Raw genomic sequence first — 22,267 nt, forward strand, 5'->3', positions numbered from 1 at the left:
TTTTGAGAAGAAGACAAATTATGGTTTGGATAAACTGAATATGATGTACCCTTGGGGCTTTTGCCAGTGGGAAAAAGGATACAAGGTCCAAGTTCAATACAGAGGAGTGGCTACAGCTTTGGAAATAAGCTGTCAAGAGGTGGTACCTGAAGGCACAAGGGTAGGGAAAGCTGCCCGAAGACAATGTAGTACGTGAAAAGAGGAGAGTAAAAAGGGTGGAGCTGTGGGGATACCAACAAGGAAAAGGGGAAAGAAATGCGGTCAAGAGGTCCTGGTCAGAGAGCGCTTCCCACTCATTTAGGACTCATGGATTATTGGTAGACAAATTAACAAATCTGAGAAATAAAGATGTCCCCTTGAATAGAACACTGTAACAATTCAGAAATGCAAATAAAGGCAGCTTAATAACTTGGATGTTACTGAATAAGAGGATGTGAATACATATGGAGGATTTCTAACTTTAACTAATGTCAGTTCAAAGTATTCCAGGACCAATAAAATATGTCTGCTTTTCTAGATAAGAAGAAAAACCAAAAGGAAAGATCAATAATCACGGAGACACTTGCCATCTAATAGGTGGAGTCCCAAAAGTTAATTTGTAGCTCAGCTGTTTGTTTCTATGTTCTGAGTACAGATGCGGAGGACCCTGCTTAACCCACAATGGAAACAGATTTACTTCTATACCCCCAACCTAAAATTCTGGAAAATAACAACCTAAAACAAACAAAAAGAACGAAGTGCTCAGAAGGCAGCTACTACTGACCAAGACATTGACTGCAGTGACTTGTTGCCATAGTTACTGGACTCTGTTTGGCTGGGAAGGGGTTCCTAAACTACCTGAAAAGTAGCAGCTTCATCAGAACACTGGGTGGAACCACTGCCCAGGCATAACCTGCCACGCACCGAAAAGGGGTCACCAGGAGGGAACCGGCACTGATGACTTGGTAGTGACCTATTAAGTAACAACTGTCCACTGTGCGCAAAGCAGCTGGCTAAACGCTAGAATAAGTGGGCCCTGCCCTCACACACAGTTGACAGTCCAACAAGAGAGGTGAACGTTATCAGGGTTCTGAGGAAGGAGACGCCACACGTCAGGGCAGGTGGGCCTGGGAGGATTCAGACAGGTAGAAAACCGGGGGAACTCCTGGTGATCAGAACTCCATGACGGAAGGCAGAGAGGGAGAAAAGTGCAGGCTGTGTGAGGAGCACCGAGAGACCAGTTTAGCTGCAGTGGGAGGTGCAGGAGGAGACCAGTTGGAAAGAAAGGTTAAAGAAGTATCAGTTTCTCAGCTGCCTCTTAGGTGCCGAATACCTGCATGTTTATTGATCTTTCCTTCTGGTTTTTCTTCTTATCTAGAAAAGCATAAATAGTTGATTGGCCCTGAAATAGTTTTACTTATTTTTAAAGAACTGTAAGGCCCAAGGGTGGGGAAAATGGAGTCATTAAATAACAGTAAAGTCCTTGTAGAAAGCAGGCAGGTACCAAAGGAATTCTTGGCAATAAAATTTCCCACAGGCCAGTACAGATCTTTATCACTGACCCATAATCACTGGGATAAACAAGATTTATTTCTGTCTTCATCAGAGTCTGAGATAGTTGAGACAAGTTACTTTAACTTCGTCCCTCTGCATGTGTGTAAAGTGAAAACACTTCTTGCGCTTCCCTTCATACTCATGGGGCAGTTGTGACAATGAATAGTGTGCTGATTTAAGCTCTGTGGTGCAGGGACACACAGTTACCAGCAGAGGGCAGACACTTAGCCACCTGCAACTGCACCTGCCAGCAACTAGAGGGATTTTGCCCAAAGGAGGAAAGGCAGTAAGTAAGGAGGAGGAAGACAACTCCTACGTTACCTATGCAAACCTCCTCCAAACCACAGAAGATGAGGCAGTTTACATGATACATACAATAAAGTAGAAAAACATAAATGACAAACCAGGACGAGAGGAAAACTTCTATCAGATAGAAGATTAGAATAGGGAATATACTAGAACTCTGATCTGCAAATAAGATTCTTTTCAGCTTCTAAAAGAAGGTCATGGATTTGACTCTGAGCTTCTTGAATCCAGATCAAAAGAGGAGACACATTCAGTCACCTGGTTTACATTAGGAAAACTGTCAGTTACTCAAGGAAGACAAAGGCTTCCTGAGTTCTAGTTATAAAAGAAACGTCTGGCCAATTACAATAGCAAGTTAAAACAGCAAGATTCGTACAGGGGCTGTTTTCAGAGTGAGTGGCATCTGATAAAACCCACGATCATCACACCAAAGTTTTACTCAAGATCAGTTCCCAGCAGGAATGCCTAAGAACTCATTTTCTTATGGTCCAGCTTAATGCAAAGATAAAATCTAGAATCCCAACAAAAGGCCTGTCCTTGATACAATCCTGTGTATCCATACTCCAAAAACAAACAAATGAGAAAACAATCCTGTGTGATTGTCATTGCTCACCACAGATGTCTAGAAAGACTGGGCAATGGGAAGTTATCACCCATGTCAAGGGTCTGAAGTACAGGTATTCTGCGTCGTAGAGAGTGACATCTTAATACCAATGAGTGAGCAGATGGCTAGCATGCTTCTGAAAATACCAAGGTACCCGGTCATGATATGCTGCTTTCTTCAGTGCAGAGGTGGCTCACGGACTAGAAAGCAAAACCTCCAGATAATGATCAAGTTCCCCAAAAGAAAAAGTCCTGGGATTCTCTTCCAGACCCTTCTCCTGCCCTCTGGCCCCACTGCCCCTGGAGCATGGAGGCAGGAGTGGGCATCTGCCTCTCACCTTCTCCCCTCCTGCCTTGCTCCATCCCACACACTAAAGGCCAGCTGAACTGACCTTTCTCCTGTCACTCCTGGCTGTAACCATGTGTCAGCAGCACTCTACTTCCTTCCACAGGAACTCCACAAACTCCTTACCAGACTGAACAACGCCTGCCTAATCTGGCCCCTGCCTACCCTCATCTCTAGCGTCTCCTCCCTCCACCGTCCCAGACATTCATTCTCCAGCACTAAGGAACTACCCGCCTTTCCTCAAAACCTGTGCCACGTTCTCTCTTGCTTCCACATGTTGGAACTCTGCTGGGAAGCTCCCACTGATTCCACAAGATGAAGATGCCACATTTCCTGGACAACAGCTTTAAAGCCTTCCCTAGGTGTTTCTTAAAGAGACTGTGCTCTCACCCATTGTGGCTTATTCTAGGTATTTGTTTATATCCCGCACTTGACACAGGGACTAGGTTTAAAGTCTGTACCTGACGCAAAGATCGCCTGCAGTCAGCGTTACTCTTGGAAATCTCTTAAACAGTCCAAAGTGAGAAACCTACACAATAAGAGCAACATGGAAACCAAGAGCAAGGGAGGCATCAAGAGATTCATGGTTTGCAAAAACTTCTTTAGCACTATTCTGTACCCAGTTTTGTACTGGGATCTCTGCTTACGGCAGCACTAACCAACAAAACCTTGTCATCTTCAACTTCTCCCTCTCTCTCAGCTCTTACTTCCTCCCAGCAACCAAGGCCTGCTGAGCCAACCTCCCAAAAGACTCCTAACTGATGTTACAGCTCTCCCCTCCATCCTCACCCTCGCTCTCCAATCCAGGCTCTCTTCCATGGATGGATCCAACCTGGGATCTTTGAAAGCCTTGGTAGTCGAGGTGTAATTCACAGATCAAACCTTGCTGCCAAAATATCACCTGGGAGCTGGTTAGATACACAGAATCTCACAACAGAATCTGCATTTTAACAGAATCCCCAGATGATTCATATGCACATTTGAATTCCAGACTCACTGGCTGAAAATGCAAATCTGATCCTGTCATCCCAGTTGACATGCTATTATAGGGACCAACAAATTATAGCCCGCAGGCCTCATCCGGCTTACCACCTGTTTTTGTATGGTTTGTGAAGTAAGGATGGTTTTTACTTTTCTAAATGACTGAGAAAAAATAAAAAGAATATTTCACACACACACAAAAAGAGATTCAGGGTTTGCATCTCATGCTCACTTCCCAGAGTAGACACTGGTGGAATCTCCCATTTTATTTTATAGTGTTACAGTTCTCTCTCTCCCTCGGCCTCACCCCCACCCCGTACTCTCCCCCTCATTAGCACGTGCTCCCAGTTGAATTTGCAGAAGTCAAGTGCAAAGCTGACACAGCCCCACTGCAGCTGCCTGTCTCCCGGAGCAGTACACAGCAGGGAGTGCCGTGAGGAGGGGCACTCGGCCTCATTCAGAGCGGTCTCAGGGCCCCTAGTGCAGTAAGCACCCCACGTGTGAGCACACACGAAGGGCAGGGCTTGGTGGAGGCTGACAGGTAAGTGTGCACACATGTAAGTGAACATATAGTTTCCCCTTGTGGAGAACTTTCTTGGTCACTATTTCCCCTCAGTTGTTCTCAAATAGGAACTGGTACAAAATAAGGTTGAAAAGCAGCTATGCCTCTGTGTGTGTGTGTGGTAGAGGGTGGGATGGGGCGGCGGGCTATGAAAGCAGAAATGACGGTGCCTGGCTCTTCCCACAGTGACCTTGAGAGAAAGGAACCTGTCCTGGGTGTCCTGACTCCTGAGCAGACCACTTGATGGAGACGCCCCTTCCCAGTCTCCCTGCGGACTCGGTCTGGAAAGAGACATCACAATCTCACAAAAGAGGCCTAAAAGCTGACCTGGAGGCACACTCTTGTTGCCTCTTAGAGGCAGAAGGCACGGAGAGATAGATAAGTTACTTGAGTTCTACTCAGCGTGGGAGCCCTTGCAAAAGTTCCACCAGGCGGGCCCTGCAGGCGAGGCTGGCCGCCATTTGCAAAGCCTGGACTATTTTCCCTCCCCTCCTCTCTCCCATTTTATCCTTGTGATCCTCTGCCAAGGCTGTTGGAGGATTTTTTCCTAATAAGAAAAAAAATCGAATTTCTCTAATTCCTGTTTTGAACTTTGAGTGATATATCATGGACCATTTTTCCTATTTCTCATTTTCTGCAGACACCCTGGACACAGTGTCTGCACAGCCTTGATGATAACAGGCCAGGCTTCTGACCTAAGGCAGCTGTGAGCAGAGCCGCCTTACCTGTACCCAGTGCTGTTCCTGCCAACCACCAGATGCCTGGGCTGATCCTCACACTTGTAAAGGTTCAAATCGTTCTCGGGCACCAGGTCCACATCATGGAATATGAAGCAGTCCCAAATTTCATCCTTGAGAGCTTCTAGATAGCCCACATTCAGGAGTTTGGCGCGATTAAACTTTTTACTTCCAGCCTATAGATATGGAAATTAAAACTTGAAAAGCTCCTGAGACAAGATTTCACACTGTTCCCCTGTTCAGTTCACATGCAGAAGCTGGTATTATTCTTGCTAATGCACAAGAGTATACATATGACATGAAAATCTGACACAGTAGATGCAATAACAATAACAGGCCCTTTGTGTTTTTCTTTACGCTTCATACATACTTGTATTCCATAACTAAAAACACCTTGAAATGAAGAGTTGTTGTTTAATAGGTTTGGAGTTTCAGTTTTGCAAGATGAAAGATTAGTTGAGATTATTTGCACAATGTGAACAAACTTAACTCTACTGAACTCTACAATAAAAATGGTTAAAATGGTAAATTTTATGTTATGGGTATTTTACAACAATTTTTAAAAAAAACATAGTTTTAAAATACTAATAAAGATAACTCTAAAAAACTTTTAAACATACCTTTATTTATTCCATGTAAAACCACAAAACCTTTCTTACATACCAGTCATGCCAAGTAGAATCACCGCTTCACTATTCAGCTCTTAGCTAATCCCAATCTTACCCCATGTAACAAATTTACACTAAGCTCCCCCAAAAATATAGCTTGCCAGAAAGGATCAAGAAATCCTGACCTATAAACAGAGAAGGTTACTGCTCATATACCTAAGCTACTTAAAAGTCTCGTGGAATCACTGTAAGAGAACCTGGATTTAAAACTTCATGGCAGACACTAATCCTCATAGTGGCCTTACAGAGGAGATTCCTTACTGGGTAAGGAAAGAACACAAATAAACCAGTAATATAATCAAAGCTATAGTATGGAACAATTTTTTACAGTAGTAATTTTTTCATGGCTATTTGGATCAAATTCCTTAAGAATAAATTCCAGTTCAATAAACAGTTTATCATAACAAAAGTATAGGCAGTTCTCAGAACTCACCACAGTACTTTCCTGAAAAGAATAACATAAAACAGACATATTTTTCTATTCATAAAAATATATGCTGGGGGTTGCTGTCCTGAGTAAGAACTCTGAATGACTAACAATGTTAAAAACAAAAATAATGATAAACCAATATAACAGTTAAACTTTGTTTCAAATCCTCACAAAATGGGGATAGATGTAATATATATATACACGTTAATTTTTAAGAGCCCCAGTTTATTATAAAGTATACATTGTAGAACAGCGTCCTCTGATCTGTCAAAAGTTTTCCTAAAACAAATATTACCAGTTATAACCAATATTAGGCATAAAGTTAATGATTTTCCTTGCATTCGGAGCATTTGTAAGGATTTGAGGGGGAATTATTTGGACGGCCCAGGACAATTTTGAAAAGATAGCCATGTAGAGTTGTTGATGTCTTATTTTTCTTTCAATAAATGTTAATACCAGATAGAGGCACCTTAAATCACCCACTCCACTTAGAGCCAAACTCTTCAAAGCAGGCTACACTAATACTTACCGTGTTCCTACTAAATCATGCTTTTGGAAGCCAAAAAAGTGAATCATAAAAGTGAAAACTAGGGGCTTCCCTGGTGGCACAGTGGTTAAGAATCTGCCTGCCAATGCAGGGGACACGGGTTCGATCCCTGGTCCGGGAAGATCCCACATGCCGCGGAGCAACTAAGCCCATGAGCCACAACTCCTGAGCCTGTGCTCTAGAGCCCGTGAGCCACAACTACTGAGCCCGCGTGCTGCAACTACTTAAGCCCGCACGCCTAGAGCCTGTGCTCCGCAATGAGAAGCCACCGCAATGAGAAGCCCGCGCACCACAATGAAAGAGTAGCCCGCGCTCGCCGCAACTAGAGAAAGCCCACGCGCAGCAAAGAAGACCCGACAGAGCCAAAAATAAATAAATAAATAAAATAAACTTATTTTTTAAAAAAAAGTGAAAACTAAACATAATGTTCTACATAATAGATAGTGGCAAAGTTAAAGGCAGAAAGGTGGAGAGAGTCATAGAATTCCATGGCGATTAACACACAGTAGTCAACTCCTCTGTCTAGATCCCCATTGAATAGCCAGGCTCAATAATAAAGCACAGTTCCAACATCTCACTGTGTAGTGTATAGCAAATGCAGAAGGCAACATAAGGTCAGTCCCAGGGGAATATCTTTGGGCTGTCATTGTCTGACATGGAAGGGCTCACGAAAGAAAACAGGCTTCCTCCAGAGGATCACTTAAGAGCCAGTAAAATTTCCCAGCACTTATCCCATTATTCCACACTCTGGGAAGAGAAGTGCCTTTACTACTTTCAAGGATGAATGAGATAAGAGACCTCACCTTTGATGATAGTATGATGCCCTTTTACCCAAGACAGACGAAGCACCTCTCACCTTTGATGATAGTTTGATGCCCTTTTACCCAAGACAGACGAAGCGCCTCACAGAGAGGAGGGTGTGGCGGGCAGAGGCCTGGTCTGCCCACACACTCACCTGGTGGATGACATAGATGCCATACTCCAGCTGCTGCCTCTGCAAGAAGGGGTGAAGGTGTTTCAGCAGGTACAGCAGGTGCTTCTCTCTGTGCCGGTGAGGGATGAGGATGGCGACCCGCTGCAAAGCCCTGCATTCCTCAGGGTGATACCGGCCTCTGTGCACCTCGGGGTTTTCTGCCTGTACTTCTTCCAGAGTGAGATCTGGTTTGAAAACGAGCTTGTTCTGGCCTTCTACAATAAAAACAGGACACAGGAACTAACAGGAGCAAAGCTCATCAAAGGCTGATGGGCCTACAGGAGCTAGTACACGTCACACACTCCGTGCTAGTTGCCTGGCACACAGTGAGCACTATCGTAAAGCCTCATTTGGTCACGAACTATAACCACAGAATCTATGACTCAGGTTATTGGCTGCAATAACAAGCAAATGACATACAAGAGCATTCTCTTGTGCTGGGTAACCAGTCCTGGCTCTATGATTCATCCGTAAGTAGAAAATACACTCTGTTCTGAGGATCCTGGTGAAGAGCAAAGGTCAGGGGTAGACTGAACAACTTCAAATTTGCTCTAACCTCTTTTCCTTCTCAAAATTCCAAAGGGGGGGCGGAAAAAAACCGGAAGCCTCACCCACGGAATGAATGAATCAATCGATCCAACTTTATTTGTTGTCATTAAAAAAAAAAAAATTGCAAAGGAGGGTGAAGTCTCTTAAAGATCAAGAGCATTCCATGGAATCAAGCTCACGGACAAGGCGCTTTTCCCTAAGGTCCTTCCCTAAGCTCATGAGAGCTATTCTAACTCCCTGAAGGTAAAGCAGCGAAAGGAAATAGAAACTAGCCTCCCTCCCTAACTCAGCAGCAACAGGTATGGGCAACACCGCAAGAATCCTCCCATTGTTCCAGGAGGCAAAGTCCCCAATGGGGCATTTGCTCAGTGAGTCTGGACACAGCCTGACTGGATGAAACGCAAGACCATCCATGGTAACCAATCTCATGCAAGGCTTTAAAGATAAGGCGGAAGCCACTGACCCTCCCCTCAGACCCGAATGAACAGGGAATACTGACTGGTAGGAGAGGAGGCAGAGCTCTGGTTAGGGAACACGCTTTTTACAACTCGGGACTTCCCTGGCATCCAGTGGTTAGGACTCCGCGCTTCCACTGCAGCGGGCACGGGTTCCATCCCTGGTCGGGGAACGAAGACCCCACATGCCACGCAGCGTGGCCAACAAAAAACAAAAACAAGAAAAACTCCACATATACTGTCCAAGATACTTGCAAACTCAGCTATCTTCTTCTGAGTAAAGCAGTCACCCACCTTTCCCATGTATGTCACTGTGCCTTGCTCCATGTGACCATCTCCTACCCTGGCCATGGCTGTTTAGACCAGGCTCTACTGTCCACAACATGGCTGAAAGACTCTGCCCAACAGCACCAAGAGCAAATAACTGACCTACAAGTGCCTTTCCACAAGGGTCTACACACAAGACATAGAGTCAGCAGGCAGTAATCCCTAAAAACAAACAAGAAAAGGAGTTACAAGGAAAGGCAAGCTACCAGAGCTGCTGGGAAACGTCGGGATGGCTGTTGAGATGTCTTCCTGTGTAGCCTGTTCATAAGCCCCATCATCTGAATTAACCTGACCGTGTCTCTGCTCCTGGCCCCGGAAAGAGCCCCATGCGACAGGTCTGACGTAAACCAGTCCCCTTGCTCACTCCCTCATTGTAGTAGCTTATTATGTGCCTAATCTTCGGGTGCCTGCTTCCACTCACTCTAGCAGTCTCCCTTACCGCCCCCGTGATTATTTTCTCAAGTTTTATTCCTTCTTGGGTCACTAATGGCCCATCTTAATTTGTCGCTACTTATGTCGCCCTCTGGATCCATACTCAGTACTGTGTCACTGCCCATCAGTTTTCATGAATGCATTTGTTGCTTAAGTATGTTGAGAGAATTCTGAACAAGGGGGATGATACAGTCAGAACTGCATTTCAATAACTCATCTTGCTATCTCAACTTGTGTAATCTGTGAGCAGAACAATCTCCCTTGAACAATCCGGAATAATGTTTTGGCTTTTCCACGACTGAGTAAAGAGAAGCAGCATGCCAGTATGAGCACAGTACAAGTCTGTGATGCAATCAGGAAAAAGGACCTGCAGGTTTTGTGCCGCTAAGAGCAAGAAGCCTCTGAAGAGCCCTAGACTGCCCCACAGATAGCCAATTAAGTGTATGCAGAGAGCCACCTCTGCAGGACCAGGGAGGAGCTCTGGACTTCATAGAGCTGGAAAGGATCACCGTGCCTTCATCCTGCCTGCACACTGTCTCCTGGGGAAGAAGGACAAACATGTAAACAATACACTGACCAGTACAACAACAGAAACAAAGGTGGGCACCCAGGGAGCCTAAGATTCACTCTGGGGCAGTCCCAGAAACCTTTCTGGGAGAGAAGTGATCTAAACTAGATTTCTGATGACTAGACAGGAATCCGCCAGACACACATGGGCTGAGGAAAGGCATTCTGGAAAAACACTCCAAGGATTATCTGGAGAACTATAAGCACTTCGATGTTGTGGAGAATTAGAGGTCTGGTAGAACCTTCGTGGGTTACATAGAATATCACTGTGGAGTTTTTCCTAATTAATGTGCTCCCTAAGACCAACTTCTTAGTCATTTAAATTGAAAGGCCAGATGTCAAAGGAGAATCAAAACATACAACATATTTAAGAAATAAACACAGAAATAAACTAAGACAACATTGAAAACATACTATCCTGTCCCTCGGCTCCATACGGTGGGCCAAGGGGACGTTAACAGATAGGACGTGAGTGGAAGCTTGGATGTGCTGTCATTTCCCTGCAGATGCCAGGAGAGCATGCCCAGGTTAGCCCGCTGGTCCCAGGAGGATGAGAAACACGTGGAGCAGAGCCACCGGCCTGGGTCAACCGACCCCCAGCCCATCACACATGCCTACTGACATGCCTGCTGAGACTTCTGCAGCTGCAGGATCAAATTGGGTATGTTCACATAATAAATACTATCTGTCAGCAGTACAAACACAGCTCACAAACATAATGCTGAGCAACAGAAGCCAGACACAATAGAGTACACAGTGTATGTTTCCAATTATGTACAGTTCAAAAAAATCTAATGGATGGAATATAAGCTTGGAGTAAGGGTCGTGACTGAAAGAAGCATCTCTGGGGTTCTGGGAAGATTCCATTTCTTAATTTACATACTGGTTCCACTGGTGTGTTCATTTTGTGAAACTTAAGTGAGCTGCACACTTCTGATTTTTGTACTTTTCTGTACATTTGTTATATTCAAATAAAAAGTGTATGTACTACTTGTTAAAAAGAAAAAATAAATACTTACTGAGGTGTGGAGACACAGAAGAGCAGTTGTTCAGGTTTGCTTTTTTCACAGAGGCTTCCTCTGTCACAGTTCCTTTCTCCCCCAAAACTAAACCCTTGTTCAAACTAGCCATGAGATCCTTTGCTTTAGGAATCTCTTGAATAGCACCCACAAAGTAGTTACTGGTGGCCCACCCAACCACCGTCAGGCATAAAGTAAAAAGCAACAGTAATCGGAATTTGTAGGAAAGGTGGAAAGTCACGTTGAAGCTCATGTCTTTTATTATGTGAGCAATAGGTATCTCTCGGCCTCACTGCAGGCAGGAAGCTTTAAGTTCAGCTTTTCCAATCTGATTGCAAACCTGATGACAACTGACAGTGCAATGCCTGCTTCTGCTTGGTAGTTCCGCTCCAGCAATCCCTAAAATGCAATCACAAAGACATGCTGTTTCAGACGGAAATCCTATCCTGAAATTATTCACATCAGCACAAACTGAAAACCTATCCCCAACCGATCTTGATTAACAGTAGTGGGAGTTCTCCAATGAGAGTTTAGAGACCAGAAAACCAGAGATTTTGGAGGTAGAAGGATCCAACCATCTATACACCACAGGAGTTCTCTCTGGGTTATCACCCTAGCTGTCACTCACCCCAGAAGAAAAGCCATTTCCAGATGCTGCACCGGTGGAGACAGAAAAGAAGAGAAGGTCAATGCCTCCTCAGTTCTGAGCTGGCACAGCCCAAAATTCAGTCCTAATGGTTCTCTTTCTTAGTTGCCCCTTCCTGGCACAGCTTTAAGAGAAGGTGAACTCTTGTTCTAGGGCATATTTTGACCCAAAGAGAAAATAAGGGAAAAGACAAAAGCTCTTCTCCCTCTGTGAGAGCTGGAAAAACATGTTCCTTGAAACAGAGGATGAAAAATCAAGGATTTTTCAGTTATCAGTGTTATCGTCACAATGAGACATTGGCACAGGGCACATCCCAAGAGGTTGGGGAGACGGCAAGGAACACAAAAGGATGCCAACACAGGAGGCCAAATATCTGTAAGAATAAGAGAACTACAGCACAGTGTTTAAGATCTGGGGTTTGGATTTAGACAGAAACTATGAAACCTCGAGCCCATCACTTCACTGAGCCTTGGTCTCCTTACCTGTAAAATGGGGATAAAAATTGTACCTTCCTAGAGAAGTTATTGAGGGACTGGATGACCTAATATATTAATACATAAAGTGTTAGCCCACCTCCTGATACACAGTAAGCACCCACTAAGTGGTGACCATCACTGTTGTGATTGTTACATTATTTTACTTTACATTAAATGACTCTACACTAGGGATGACCTACAGGCAGACACACTGGTGGCTGCCAGAATCACCACTCTACTGTACTGTATTTCTGTCAGTTGATGGGTTGTTATTTTGATTTCATACTTCAATTGCATGTAGTGGGATAGTATGGATTCACCTGTGAGAGGTGGCTATGCTCTTAGTTACTGAAAAAATCCAGTTTCTGAGGCCACATAGCTGAGGGCCCTCCCTGGACCATGGTAAATGCACTAAGATGATGAAGGCTACTTGGCAAGGCCCCACATCCTCTCTGCATTACCAAAACCACGTCTCTCCTCAAATTCTAAACGTGCTGTCAGAAGAGCGTGGGAAATGCTAAAGCCAGGACACAGAATCTCCACAGCAAACACATCCTCAATTAAATGGACAGAATGGAGACCAAAATATATTCTGTGCCAAAATAACACAAAAACATGTATGATTAAATCTTAAGTAACAAAAAGAAAAACAGAGAATAAACTCTTGCATATGATTACCACTAAAATTATAGAGTTAAGAAAACTCTAGAAAGAAATATGACCAAAAGCTAGCAATAATTCTGTTAGGAGTATGGGATTAGCCAGGGGTACTTTTTACCCTTTTCTTTCATTTTTGTAAAAGTATGACACACTTTTGTCCTTTTGTAATGAAAACAAAGTTGATTTTTTACATGAGATGTGAGGGACTTCCTTGGTGGTCCAGTGGATAAGGCTCCGTGCTCCCAATGCAGGGGGCCCGGGTTCCATCCCTGGTCAGGGAACTAGATCCTGTATGCTGCAACTAAGGATCCCACAGGCCGCAACGAAGATTCCGCGTGCCGCAACAAAGAGCCCACACTGCATGCCACAACTAAGACCTGGCACAGCCAAATAAGTAAATAAATATTTTATAAATAAATAAATAAATAAATGAGATGTGGGGATGTGGTAATTTACTGTGAAAAACAAAAACAAAAACAAAACACCCGGACTTCCCTGGTGGCGCAGCGGTTAAGAATCCGCCTGCCAATGCAGGGGACACAGGTTTGAGCCCTGGTCCGGGAAGATCCCACATGCCGCGGAGCAACTACGCCCGTGAGCCACAACTACTGAGCCCACGCACCTAGAGCCCGTGCTCCGCATAAAGAGAAGCCACCGTAATGAGAAGCCCGTGCACTGCAACAAAGAGCAGCCCCCCGCTCGCTGCAACTAGAGAAAGCCCGCGTGCGGCAACGAAGACCCAACACAGCCAAAAATTAATTAATCAATTAATTAATTTAAAAAAACACCCTTAGCAACTCTCAAGATAGCCTCTCACTTACTAAAGGGTAGTATTCCAAAATTTTAGCTCTACATGAGTTTGAGGGAAACCTAGAACGCATTTCTCTCTAGACACCATGTTATAAACGTAGGTTAGGTTCCTGGATCAAACCACAGGAGAGAAGATTTGGCCCAGGAAGCAATTAAACAGTATGGCCTGTGTTTAGGGTCTTGTTTAGGGTCTTTAGGCCTTGTTTAGGGTCTTGCTGAAGGCAGTAATACTAATTAGAAGATTAATCGTTAATAAGAAGAGTGATTCATTTGTGCATTTACTCTGTGCCATGCACTGGGGCTAAACCACTTGTATTAACTTACTTCTCATTTCAACTTTGTGAGGTAAGAATTATTAGTCTCCTCATTTTATAGAGGAGAAAATGAAGGTTGAGAGATTACGGAACTTGCCTGAGTTCACACAACTACTAAGTGGTAGAGCTGGGGTCTGAGCCCACGTGCTCAGCTCCAAAGCCTGGGCTTCTGCCACATCCTTCACATGGACGTTTCAGTCTCTTTCCTCCCCTTGGTACCTGGGTGTGCCCGGCACAAACCCTTGAAACATGCAGCCTTCTACCTGTCTCTTCCTGTCCCTTTCCTTGGGACTGTCTCTGAAATAGTTTCCTGGAGGTCTGTTCTCTTCCCTCCAGGTAACAGTAAGTCTGCAGTTTTCTGGAGCCAGACTACCTCTTGCAGACTTAATGGCAGGAGGCTTAAATGCTAGGATTGGCAATAGTTTTTGATAAAATCTCAGTCTTGGAAAAGTTAGACAGGGAACACTGTTTTTCTAAGAGCTGCTTATAGAGGGATAATGTTTCAAGAGAGATCTGCCCGGCCTGCTTATCAGCTAAGTGATGGAAGGCAAACACTCTCCCCACGTTTCCATTTCCCCAGCTATAAAACGATTTTTAAAAATTAACTTAATTTACAACATGGCTACAAGAATTTAATGAGATGACACAGCAAACACACCTAGTACATTCCCAAGGACATAATAAATATCTGTTGACTCTGATTACCAATATGATTCATGCTCAAATTTTACCAGAATGCTAACCAAGATGTTATCTCTGGAATTACATATTGAAATACATATTGAATAATTTTATTTTCTATTTCTCTGTAATTTCCTGTTTTTCTTTCAATGAGTATATACCACTCTTATAATTAAAAAATAGTAATAATGATTTTTTAAAGAGGGCTCTTTTTAGGGCAGGTCACTCCTGGTTGGTGTTTGGGAAAATATCATCAGATTGGACTTCTTCGTAAAAACATTTAAATAAATGAGAGACCCTGAACTCTCCCTAAAAAGAATTTTCTCTTTCAGTCAAGGCTGTCTGAAGGTGACAGGGGAATCACGGTTATAGAGAACCAATTCAGGTAACATGAAAGAAGTTATCTTAGGGCAAGACTCACCACCCTTTTCCTTTCCAGGTCTGCCCTAGGGTTAGTTCAAAATGACGATGTTCTCATCATTTTGTGTTTCCTCCTCTCAATTCAACCAGTCTTTTCTGAGCACCTGCTATTTTCAGGCATAGTGCTAGGCACCAAGGGAATTAAGGTACAGTCCTTGCACTCAGAGTTTATTTCAGTCCTTCCTTAGATTTTAATGTCTGCAATTTGTTTTCAAATACGCCAGCTCCAACCCTGAAAATGGGGGAAAGAGTTGAAATAAAATTGGCAAAATATTGAAAAGTACTGAGCAAGGTGATAGGTATCTGAGAGTTCATTTTCTTTTTCACTCTACTTTTTTGTATGCTTGAAATTTTCCATAAACAAAAATCTAGCATGGAAGACAAGTTATAACAAAGGGTATATCAGCATGAATGCCAAGTATCATTCTCATTCTCAGAGAATCTCTATATGCACACATTTTTACACCACCATGGGAGGTCAGGGGAGGACACCAGGTGTCACTCCATAAATATTCACTAAGCACCTAGTACCAGGGAGAAAGGATGTGGTCTTCATTCAGCAGCCGAGAGCACTAAAATCAGCATTTCAATGTCTCTAAATCCATCTGGTAATCCTGCAGACACTGGATGTCTCATAGTGGGCAAGATGTGGGCCCAGGCACATGGTCCTATTCCCTTGGGCCTCTCTGGGGTAGCACCAATAAAAAGGCTGATATTTTGCTACTCCTTTTACTCCTGCAGAGCTCCTGAGAGCTGACTATTTGCAAACACGTTGTCCTACCTTCCGTGGACCTCTGGTATTCATTCTCCCAATTATAGTTCCTTTACCTGGCTTCTGAGTGATCACTGCCCAGACCCTAAAGAAGTAATGGTTCTGTGAAAATTAATAAACGGAAACCTCACTGAAGTGGAACTGGGAGGCCAGAAGGGGAGATACAGATCACATCAACACAGACCCCAATAGGAAGAGACCTACCTTGCATCTTTGGTAGGAAGTGACCCCACTTTACTACCACCAGCAGGAGGAAGAAGCTCTTCTCTTTTCCTGGCAACACCTCAGCCAATGACAGACTGTCACAACTCAGTCAATGAAAAGCCACTATATTTCGATCTCCTAGTTTCCTCCAATGGACTTTTTGTTTATAACAGAGCCTCCCAATTTCCCCTTCTCCTCTATAAAAAAGTTTCTTTTCCTTTGCTTTACTGGACTTGCATGTGGTTTGCCATAGTTGCATACCCCAAATTGCAATTCTTTGCTGCTCCAGAATAAACCCATTTTGCTTGTAAAATAACTGGCTGTTTTATTGTTTTAGGTTAACAGTTCCCTAGGCAGGGGGCAAGGGTGAGATAGAAATGGTGACAGCCATTTACGTGTACAGGTCATTTAAACTCAGACTGAGTTCCTAATGACCAAAACTGGAAGCATTTGAGCAAGAAAATAATGAAGGCATTGTATTTTAACGCACAGGATAAAATGAATAGCCATGAGTCCATACTGATATAAATGATCAAATAAATAAATGGGAAAGGGCAGCTCTTTCTTACAATAAACTTCCAATCAATAAGGAGGCAGGAAATGGGGGGAAAAAAATCACCATTAGACAAACACCACTGTAAATAATTGTTGCAGACAAGATCCACCAATGGGTGCTAAAATTAGTAGGTAAAAATTTGAGTTTAAACAGTTTGCATAGTCTCAAAGTACCTCCCCTCAAATAATTATTAGCTACAAAGGGAAACTTTGTTAACTTTATAGTGAAGAAACCTAGCAGATACCACCTTAACCAAGTGATGAAGGTTAATATCACCAGTGATGAGACCTATCAACCTCATGAATCAGTGGTGCATTGCACTCTACAAAATAACTAATCAGTACTTTTCTACAGAATAACTTCATTCTACAAAATAACTAACTGGGACTCTTCAAAAGGGTCAAAATAATGAAAAACAAGGCAAAACTGAGGAACTATCTCAGATTGGAGGAGACTAAGGAGAAATAACTAAATGCAAGGTAAGATCCTTGATAGCCAGTGGAAACAGAAAAAAATTCATTAGCAGGAAAGCTGATGAAATTCAAATAAAGTCTATAGTTTAGTTAATAGTATTGATAACTGAACAATGGTTATGTAAGGGGCTAATATTAGGGGAAGTTGAGTGAATTCCCTGTATAATATTTGCAACTTTTCTCTAAGTCTAAAATTAATTAAAATTAAAAGTTAAAAAAAAAAAGTCGAAGACTGTGTATAATCCAAGTCAACATACAGCAGTAAAATTAACTTAATTCTCAAAGAGAATCACTGTTTTTTGTATTCCTAGTGCCTCAAACTGACCTGACACATAGTAGGTGCTAAATTTGGTAAATAATGAATGACTTTCTAGGATATACTAATTGAAACACACAAGGACACACAATAATCCCAGGTTACTAAAATAAATGTGACATGGTATAAAAGAAGAAAAAATAAAGACTAATAAAGAAGGGGAAAAATTAACTGGTATAAAATTCCATTTGGGGAAGATTTTTAAAATTGAAAAAGGCTCATATACACTACCAAATGTAAAATAGATAGCTAGTGGGAAGCAGCCACATAGCACAGGGAGATCAGCTCAGTGCTTTGTGACCACCTAGAGGGGTGGGATAGGGAGGGTAGGAGGGAGACGCAAGAGGGAGGGGATATGGGGATATATGTATATGTATAGCTGATTCACTTTGTTATACAGCAGAAACTAACACACCATTGTAAAGCAATTATACTCCAATAAAGATGTTAAAAAAGAAAAAGCCTCACCCCCATGCTAGCTCCCTTCGGTCTACTAATACCAACGCTCTCCTAAGGACAGAGGGCCCCATCTCTAATAAATGGCCCTTTCTCTTAGTCATGCCCACCACCTTTTGCTTCTCTGTCATTGAGTTTCCAAAAGCAGTACTCCTCTCTTCTGACTCTGGGAGGAGTTGCTGTCTAGCCTGCCACTTCCTCCCTGAACCCACAGAGCATACCAGAGCAGTGTTCCTGCCTCTGGGCAAGAGCTGCCTGCTGGTCCTGCATCACCTGTTTTACAACAAGGGCTGGCATGAAACAGTCAGGAAACATGAAATCAATTTAACAAGCAAGGGACTGAAATTGTTTTATTTAGTCTTTGTTATGTAGCATGAAAGAATTCCTAAGAATTTCCAATGGGGGATTTTAATGGAGGCTCGTTGTTTACTTATGTGCCATTCTCAGCTATCCCAGAGAATCCTGTAGTGGGGTCACTTGAAGTTCCCTTTCTGCAGTTATTAGAGGCACATCAATGAGAAGGCTTGAGAAGGTCTGAAGGTCTGAGGTAATGAAGAAAACAAGGGCTTTGAAGTCACAAAGAGCTGAGTACAAATCTGGTTACCAGATGCATGAATGGCTTTGGGCAAGTGACCTAAATTTGATTCCGTTTTGCCATTTATTTTAAAAACATTTTTCAAAGTGTGGTTCCAAGAGTGCCTATATCAAAGACAGAGGGAAATTTGTTAAAATTGTAGATTCCTGGGCCCTACTCCAGTACTAATGCGTCAGAACAGCTGGGCCTGGGACTCAGGAAAATGAATTTTTAACAAGCTCCCCAGTTGAGTCTTATACGCATTAAAGTTTGAGAACCACTGAAATAAGAGATCGGACCTGTAATGCAACAGATCCCTCAGAAACGTTCATTTTCCTTTGGGTGAGGAAAAGCAGTAAGAAGATACGTGAAAAGGAGATTTTTAAAATGCATTTGAATAGCTTTCAACTCCATCATTTAGAAACTTATTCTAAGAAATAATCAGAGAGGTAGACCACGATATTCGAACCAACATTACTAAAATAACCAAAAATTCAAAAGAATCAGTATGTTAACAATAGGGAGCTGATTTAATTAATTACAATACCTACATATAATGGAACACATGCTTTCCTTAAAATGGTGCTTAAACAACAACTACATGGGAAAGTACTCATGATAGCTAAGTGAAAAAAAAAAAAAAAAACAAAAAACCAGAATATAAAAATGTGCACTGGGGCTTCCCTGGTGGCGCAGTGGTTGAGAATCTGCCTGCCAATGCAGGGGACACGGGTTCGTGCCCTGGTCTGGGAAGATCCCACATACCGCGGAGCAGCTGAGCCCGTGAGCCACAATTACTGAGCCTGTGCGTCTGGAGCCTGTGCTCCGCAACAAGAGAGGCCGCAATAGTGAGAGGCCTGCGCACCGCGATGAAGAGTGGCCCCCACTTGCCACAACTAGAGAAAGCCCTCGCACAGAAACGAAGACCCAACACAGACATAAAAAAAATTAATTAATTAATTTTAAAAAAATGTGCATGGAATACAATACAAATTATGCTCTGTATGTGTGGTGTGCATGCATTTTATATATAAAATTCCAGAAAGAATCACTGGTAGTTGTCTCTTAATTATAGATTAGAGAAATTTTATTTCTTCTCAATCTTCTATTTTTTCTAAAATAGGGTTTTTTTATGATCAGAAACAATGTTGTTTTTTCTGATAAAATGACTATAGTTTTCCTTTTAAGTGTTTTAAAATTTAGAGACGACACAATAGACAGGGATTATAATTTACCTAAGTTTAGTAGCAATTCATTCACATAACCTTTAAGGAAATCTGTTCTAAATAGGTCTCAACAAGCCCAAATCTTAAAGAAATACCTCATAGGCTGTCAATAATTTTCCATGCCAGAGAATTCTGGTTTCTGTTTGTGATTCCTATTCCTAGGCTCCACCCTGAGAGATTTTTATTTCCAAGGCCTGACGTGAGGCCAGGTAATCAATATTTTCAACAGGAACCTAGGTACGTTTGAGAAACCATTGTTCATTGGTGGCTTTTCAAAAAGAGAAGAACACCACCACTGACTTGCTTTGAATGTCTCCACTTTGAATTAAAGATCTTCAAAGAAATGGTTAGTTCTCAAGTCTTGCATGCATCTCTGGAAAAAACACACATTATTATTAGCTCATTTTAAAGTAAACACTAAATACTTATCCTATCAAGTGGCCCATAAAATATACTAAGAGAGTTAGTTTTATTGCCCCCTCCAAGACTGTGTAGTCAAACAGTTCAGTACTTCTCTTTAACATTTTTAATCAGATTAAAATTGCACACTGAAGGGAAGCAAAATATGCCACACCAAAATATGCCACTTTGGCATACTGATTACTTTGAATTAAAGTTACTTAAGAAACAGCCAGTGCAAGGACACTTTCACCGTCTTTTCTCCCCTTGAAAGCAGGAAATAAATCTCCCATGTGAAAGGTACCTTTTCTATACGAGGAGGGAACCAGGATCAGGCATCCTTATTATCAGAGATAAAAATTCAAGGTGGAGGGACTTCCCTGGTGGCGCAGTGATTAAGAATCCGCCTGCCAAGGCAGGGACATGGGTTGGATCCCTGGTCCGGGAAGATCCCACATGCCGTGGAGCAACTAAGCCCGTGCACCACAACTACTGAGCCCGTGTGCCACAACTACTGAAGCCCACATGCTTAGAGCCGGTGCTCCGCAACACGAGAAGCCATCGCAATGAGAAGCCCTGAGAAGCCCACGCACCGCAACAAAGAGTAGCCTCCGCGGGCCACAACTAGAGAAAGCCTGCGTGCAGCAACGAAGACCCAACGCGGCCAAAATATAAATTAAAAAAAAAAGAATTCAAGGTGGAAAGCACTGTATCAACTAGAGAAAGCACGCGCACAACAAGCAAGTTGTCTTGCCAATTCTTCACATATGTATTGTTTCTTTGTGTAAAAGATATAAAAGCTGCCTACTTTGGTTACTTCCTTGAGCCTCATATTTTTATGGGATCCCAATGGTATGAAATTTAATGTTTCTCTCCTGTTAATGTTTTATGTCAATTCAATTTAATTATTAGACCAGCCAAAGAACCTAGAAGGGGCGAGAAGAAAAATTTTTCTCCCCTACAACACAAACAGGCACATGAAAACTTTGCAATTTCATGGAGTTTAAAGGCCAACCCTGCTCTAGAAGATAAAATTCCAAAAAGATAAACTATGGTCCTATTAAGCATTATCTCCTCCCCCAGAGACACATTAAAGCACTCTGGCCCACCAGCCCAGCCCAGGTGCCTAGGATAGCCCTGGGCCCCTCTTTTTAAGCCCACTTTCTCAGCCTGGACCCTGAATCTTATTTATCTCTAACCAAGACTCCTTGACTTTCTTGCATCCTCAATGTTATTTTCCTTTCTTAACAGAAATTTAGAAATTAAAAACAAACAAACAAACAAACAACACCCTCAACCCTCAAATTTCTGTCTTCTTCCTGCTCCCTTTCATCAGCAAACGGCTGGAGAGGTCTCCCTGTGCTCCGGCCGCCTCCGCGTCCTCGTCCCTCACCCACTCCTGAACACTCTGCAACCCCGGCACACGCCCACCCTGTTGGTAACTGCTCTCCTGAGCCTACCAACCCAAAGGCCTTTTCTCAGTCCCAATACTCATGGACGTTTCTGTTTTCTTCAAACCTAGAGTTAGCCCTTATCTAATGGAAGACCGACCACCAACAGATATGGATTGACAGGCACTGGATGGACGCAGAGCCAGACTAAGGGCAGGTATCTGAGGCACTTTAAAATCCTGTCGACCCTCACCACTCGTCGGCCCCTGAAAGTCCCAGGCTGGGATCAGCAATGGGTTTCCCAGTAGAAACGCTGGGGAAAGAGGGCTCCAAGGAGGAAGGGGCTTCTTCACGCTGATTCTCCCGGCAGGGAGAGAGGTGCTGGTGGAGACTCCAGAACCGCGACGCGGGGCCTCGGGGGCCGACCCCTGAATTCCCACCTGGCAGCATCTCGCCTGGGAGCGCCGCGGTGCCGCCCGCACCTGAGCCGGTGCCTCCCGCCGGGCTCGGCCTCCGCAGGCCCCTGCCCGGCCCCGCCGCCTGGGCGGAGGCAGAACGGCCCTCCGAAGGCCCGGCCCGCGCCCGGCTTCGGCGCGGGGGACCGACCCGGCCCGCCGCCTGGGGATGCCCACACGGCGCCCGCCGCCCTCCGCGCGGAACTGCGCTTCCCGGGCGCCGGCGGAGCGGAGGCCCCACTAACTCACCCCTCACGCGGCCTCGACGAGCACCTCCCGGAGACAGGGAAGGCGGTCAGAAGCGGCCGCGGGGACCGCCCCCGCCGCCCAGGAGGCGGCTCCGGCGCGCCGGCTCCGCCCCCCGCCCGCCCTGGGAGTCGCTTCGGCCGGGCCCGGGGGCGAG

General features: G+C 43.8%; 1 protein-coding gene across 5 annotated transcripts in view; it reads right to left on the reverse strand.

Moving 5' to 3' along the window:
• Positions 1-22,267, reverse strand: part of B4GALT4 (beta-1,4-galactosyltransferase 4) — a 51,056-nt gene extending 28,789 nt beyond the window's left edge. For 3 of the 5 annotated variants that reach the window (XR_014245362.1, XR_014245363.1, XM_082394758.1), the window contains exons 1-4: positions 22,114-22,267; positions 11,036-11,434; positions 7,669-7,901; positions 5,057-5,244 (exon numbers count right to left, since the gene is read on the reverse strand). Coding sequence is in view for 3 of the 5 variants with exons in the window: in XM_082394758.1 (XP_082250884.1) it covers positions 5,057-5,244; positions 7,669-7,901; positions 11,036-11,288 (674 nt within the window). In the remaining 2 variants the exon portion in view is untranslated. Of the gene's footprint in view, positions 1-5,056; positions 5,245-7,668; positions 7,927-9,223; positions 9,953-11,035; positions 11,435-21,849; positions 22,089-22,113 lie in introns of those variants that run through there. The other 2 variants (XM_082394759.1, XM_082394760.1) reach the window with 2 other exon arrangements.

This window comes from Balaenoptera borealis, assembly GCF_965194805.1.
Source record: "Balaenoptera borealis genome assembly, chromosome: 5".
Taxonomy (NCBI): domain Eukaryota; kingdom Metazoa; phylum Chordata; class Mammalia; order Artiodactyla; family Balaenopteridae; genus Balaenoptera; species Balaenoptera borealis.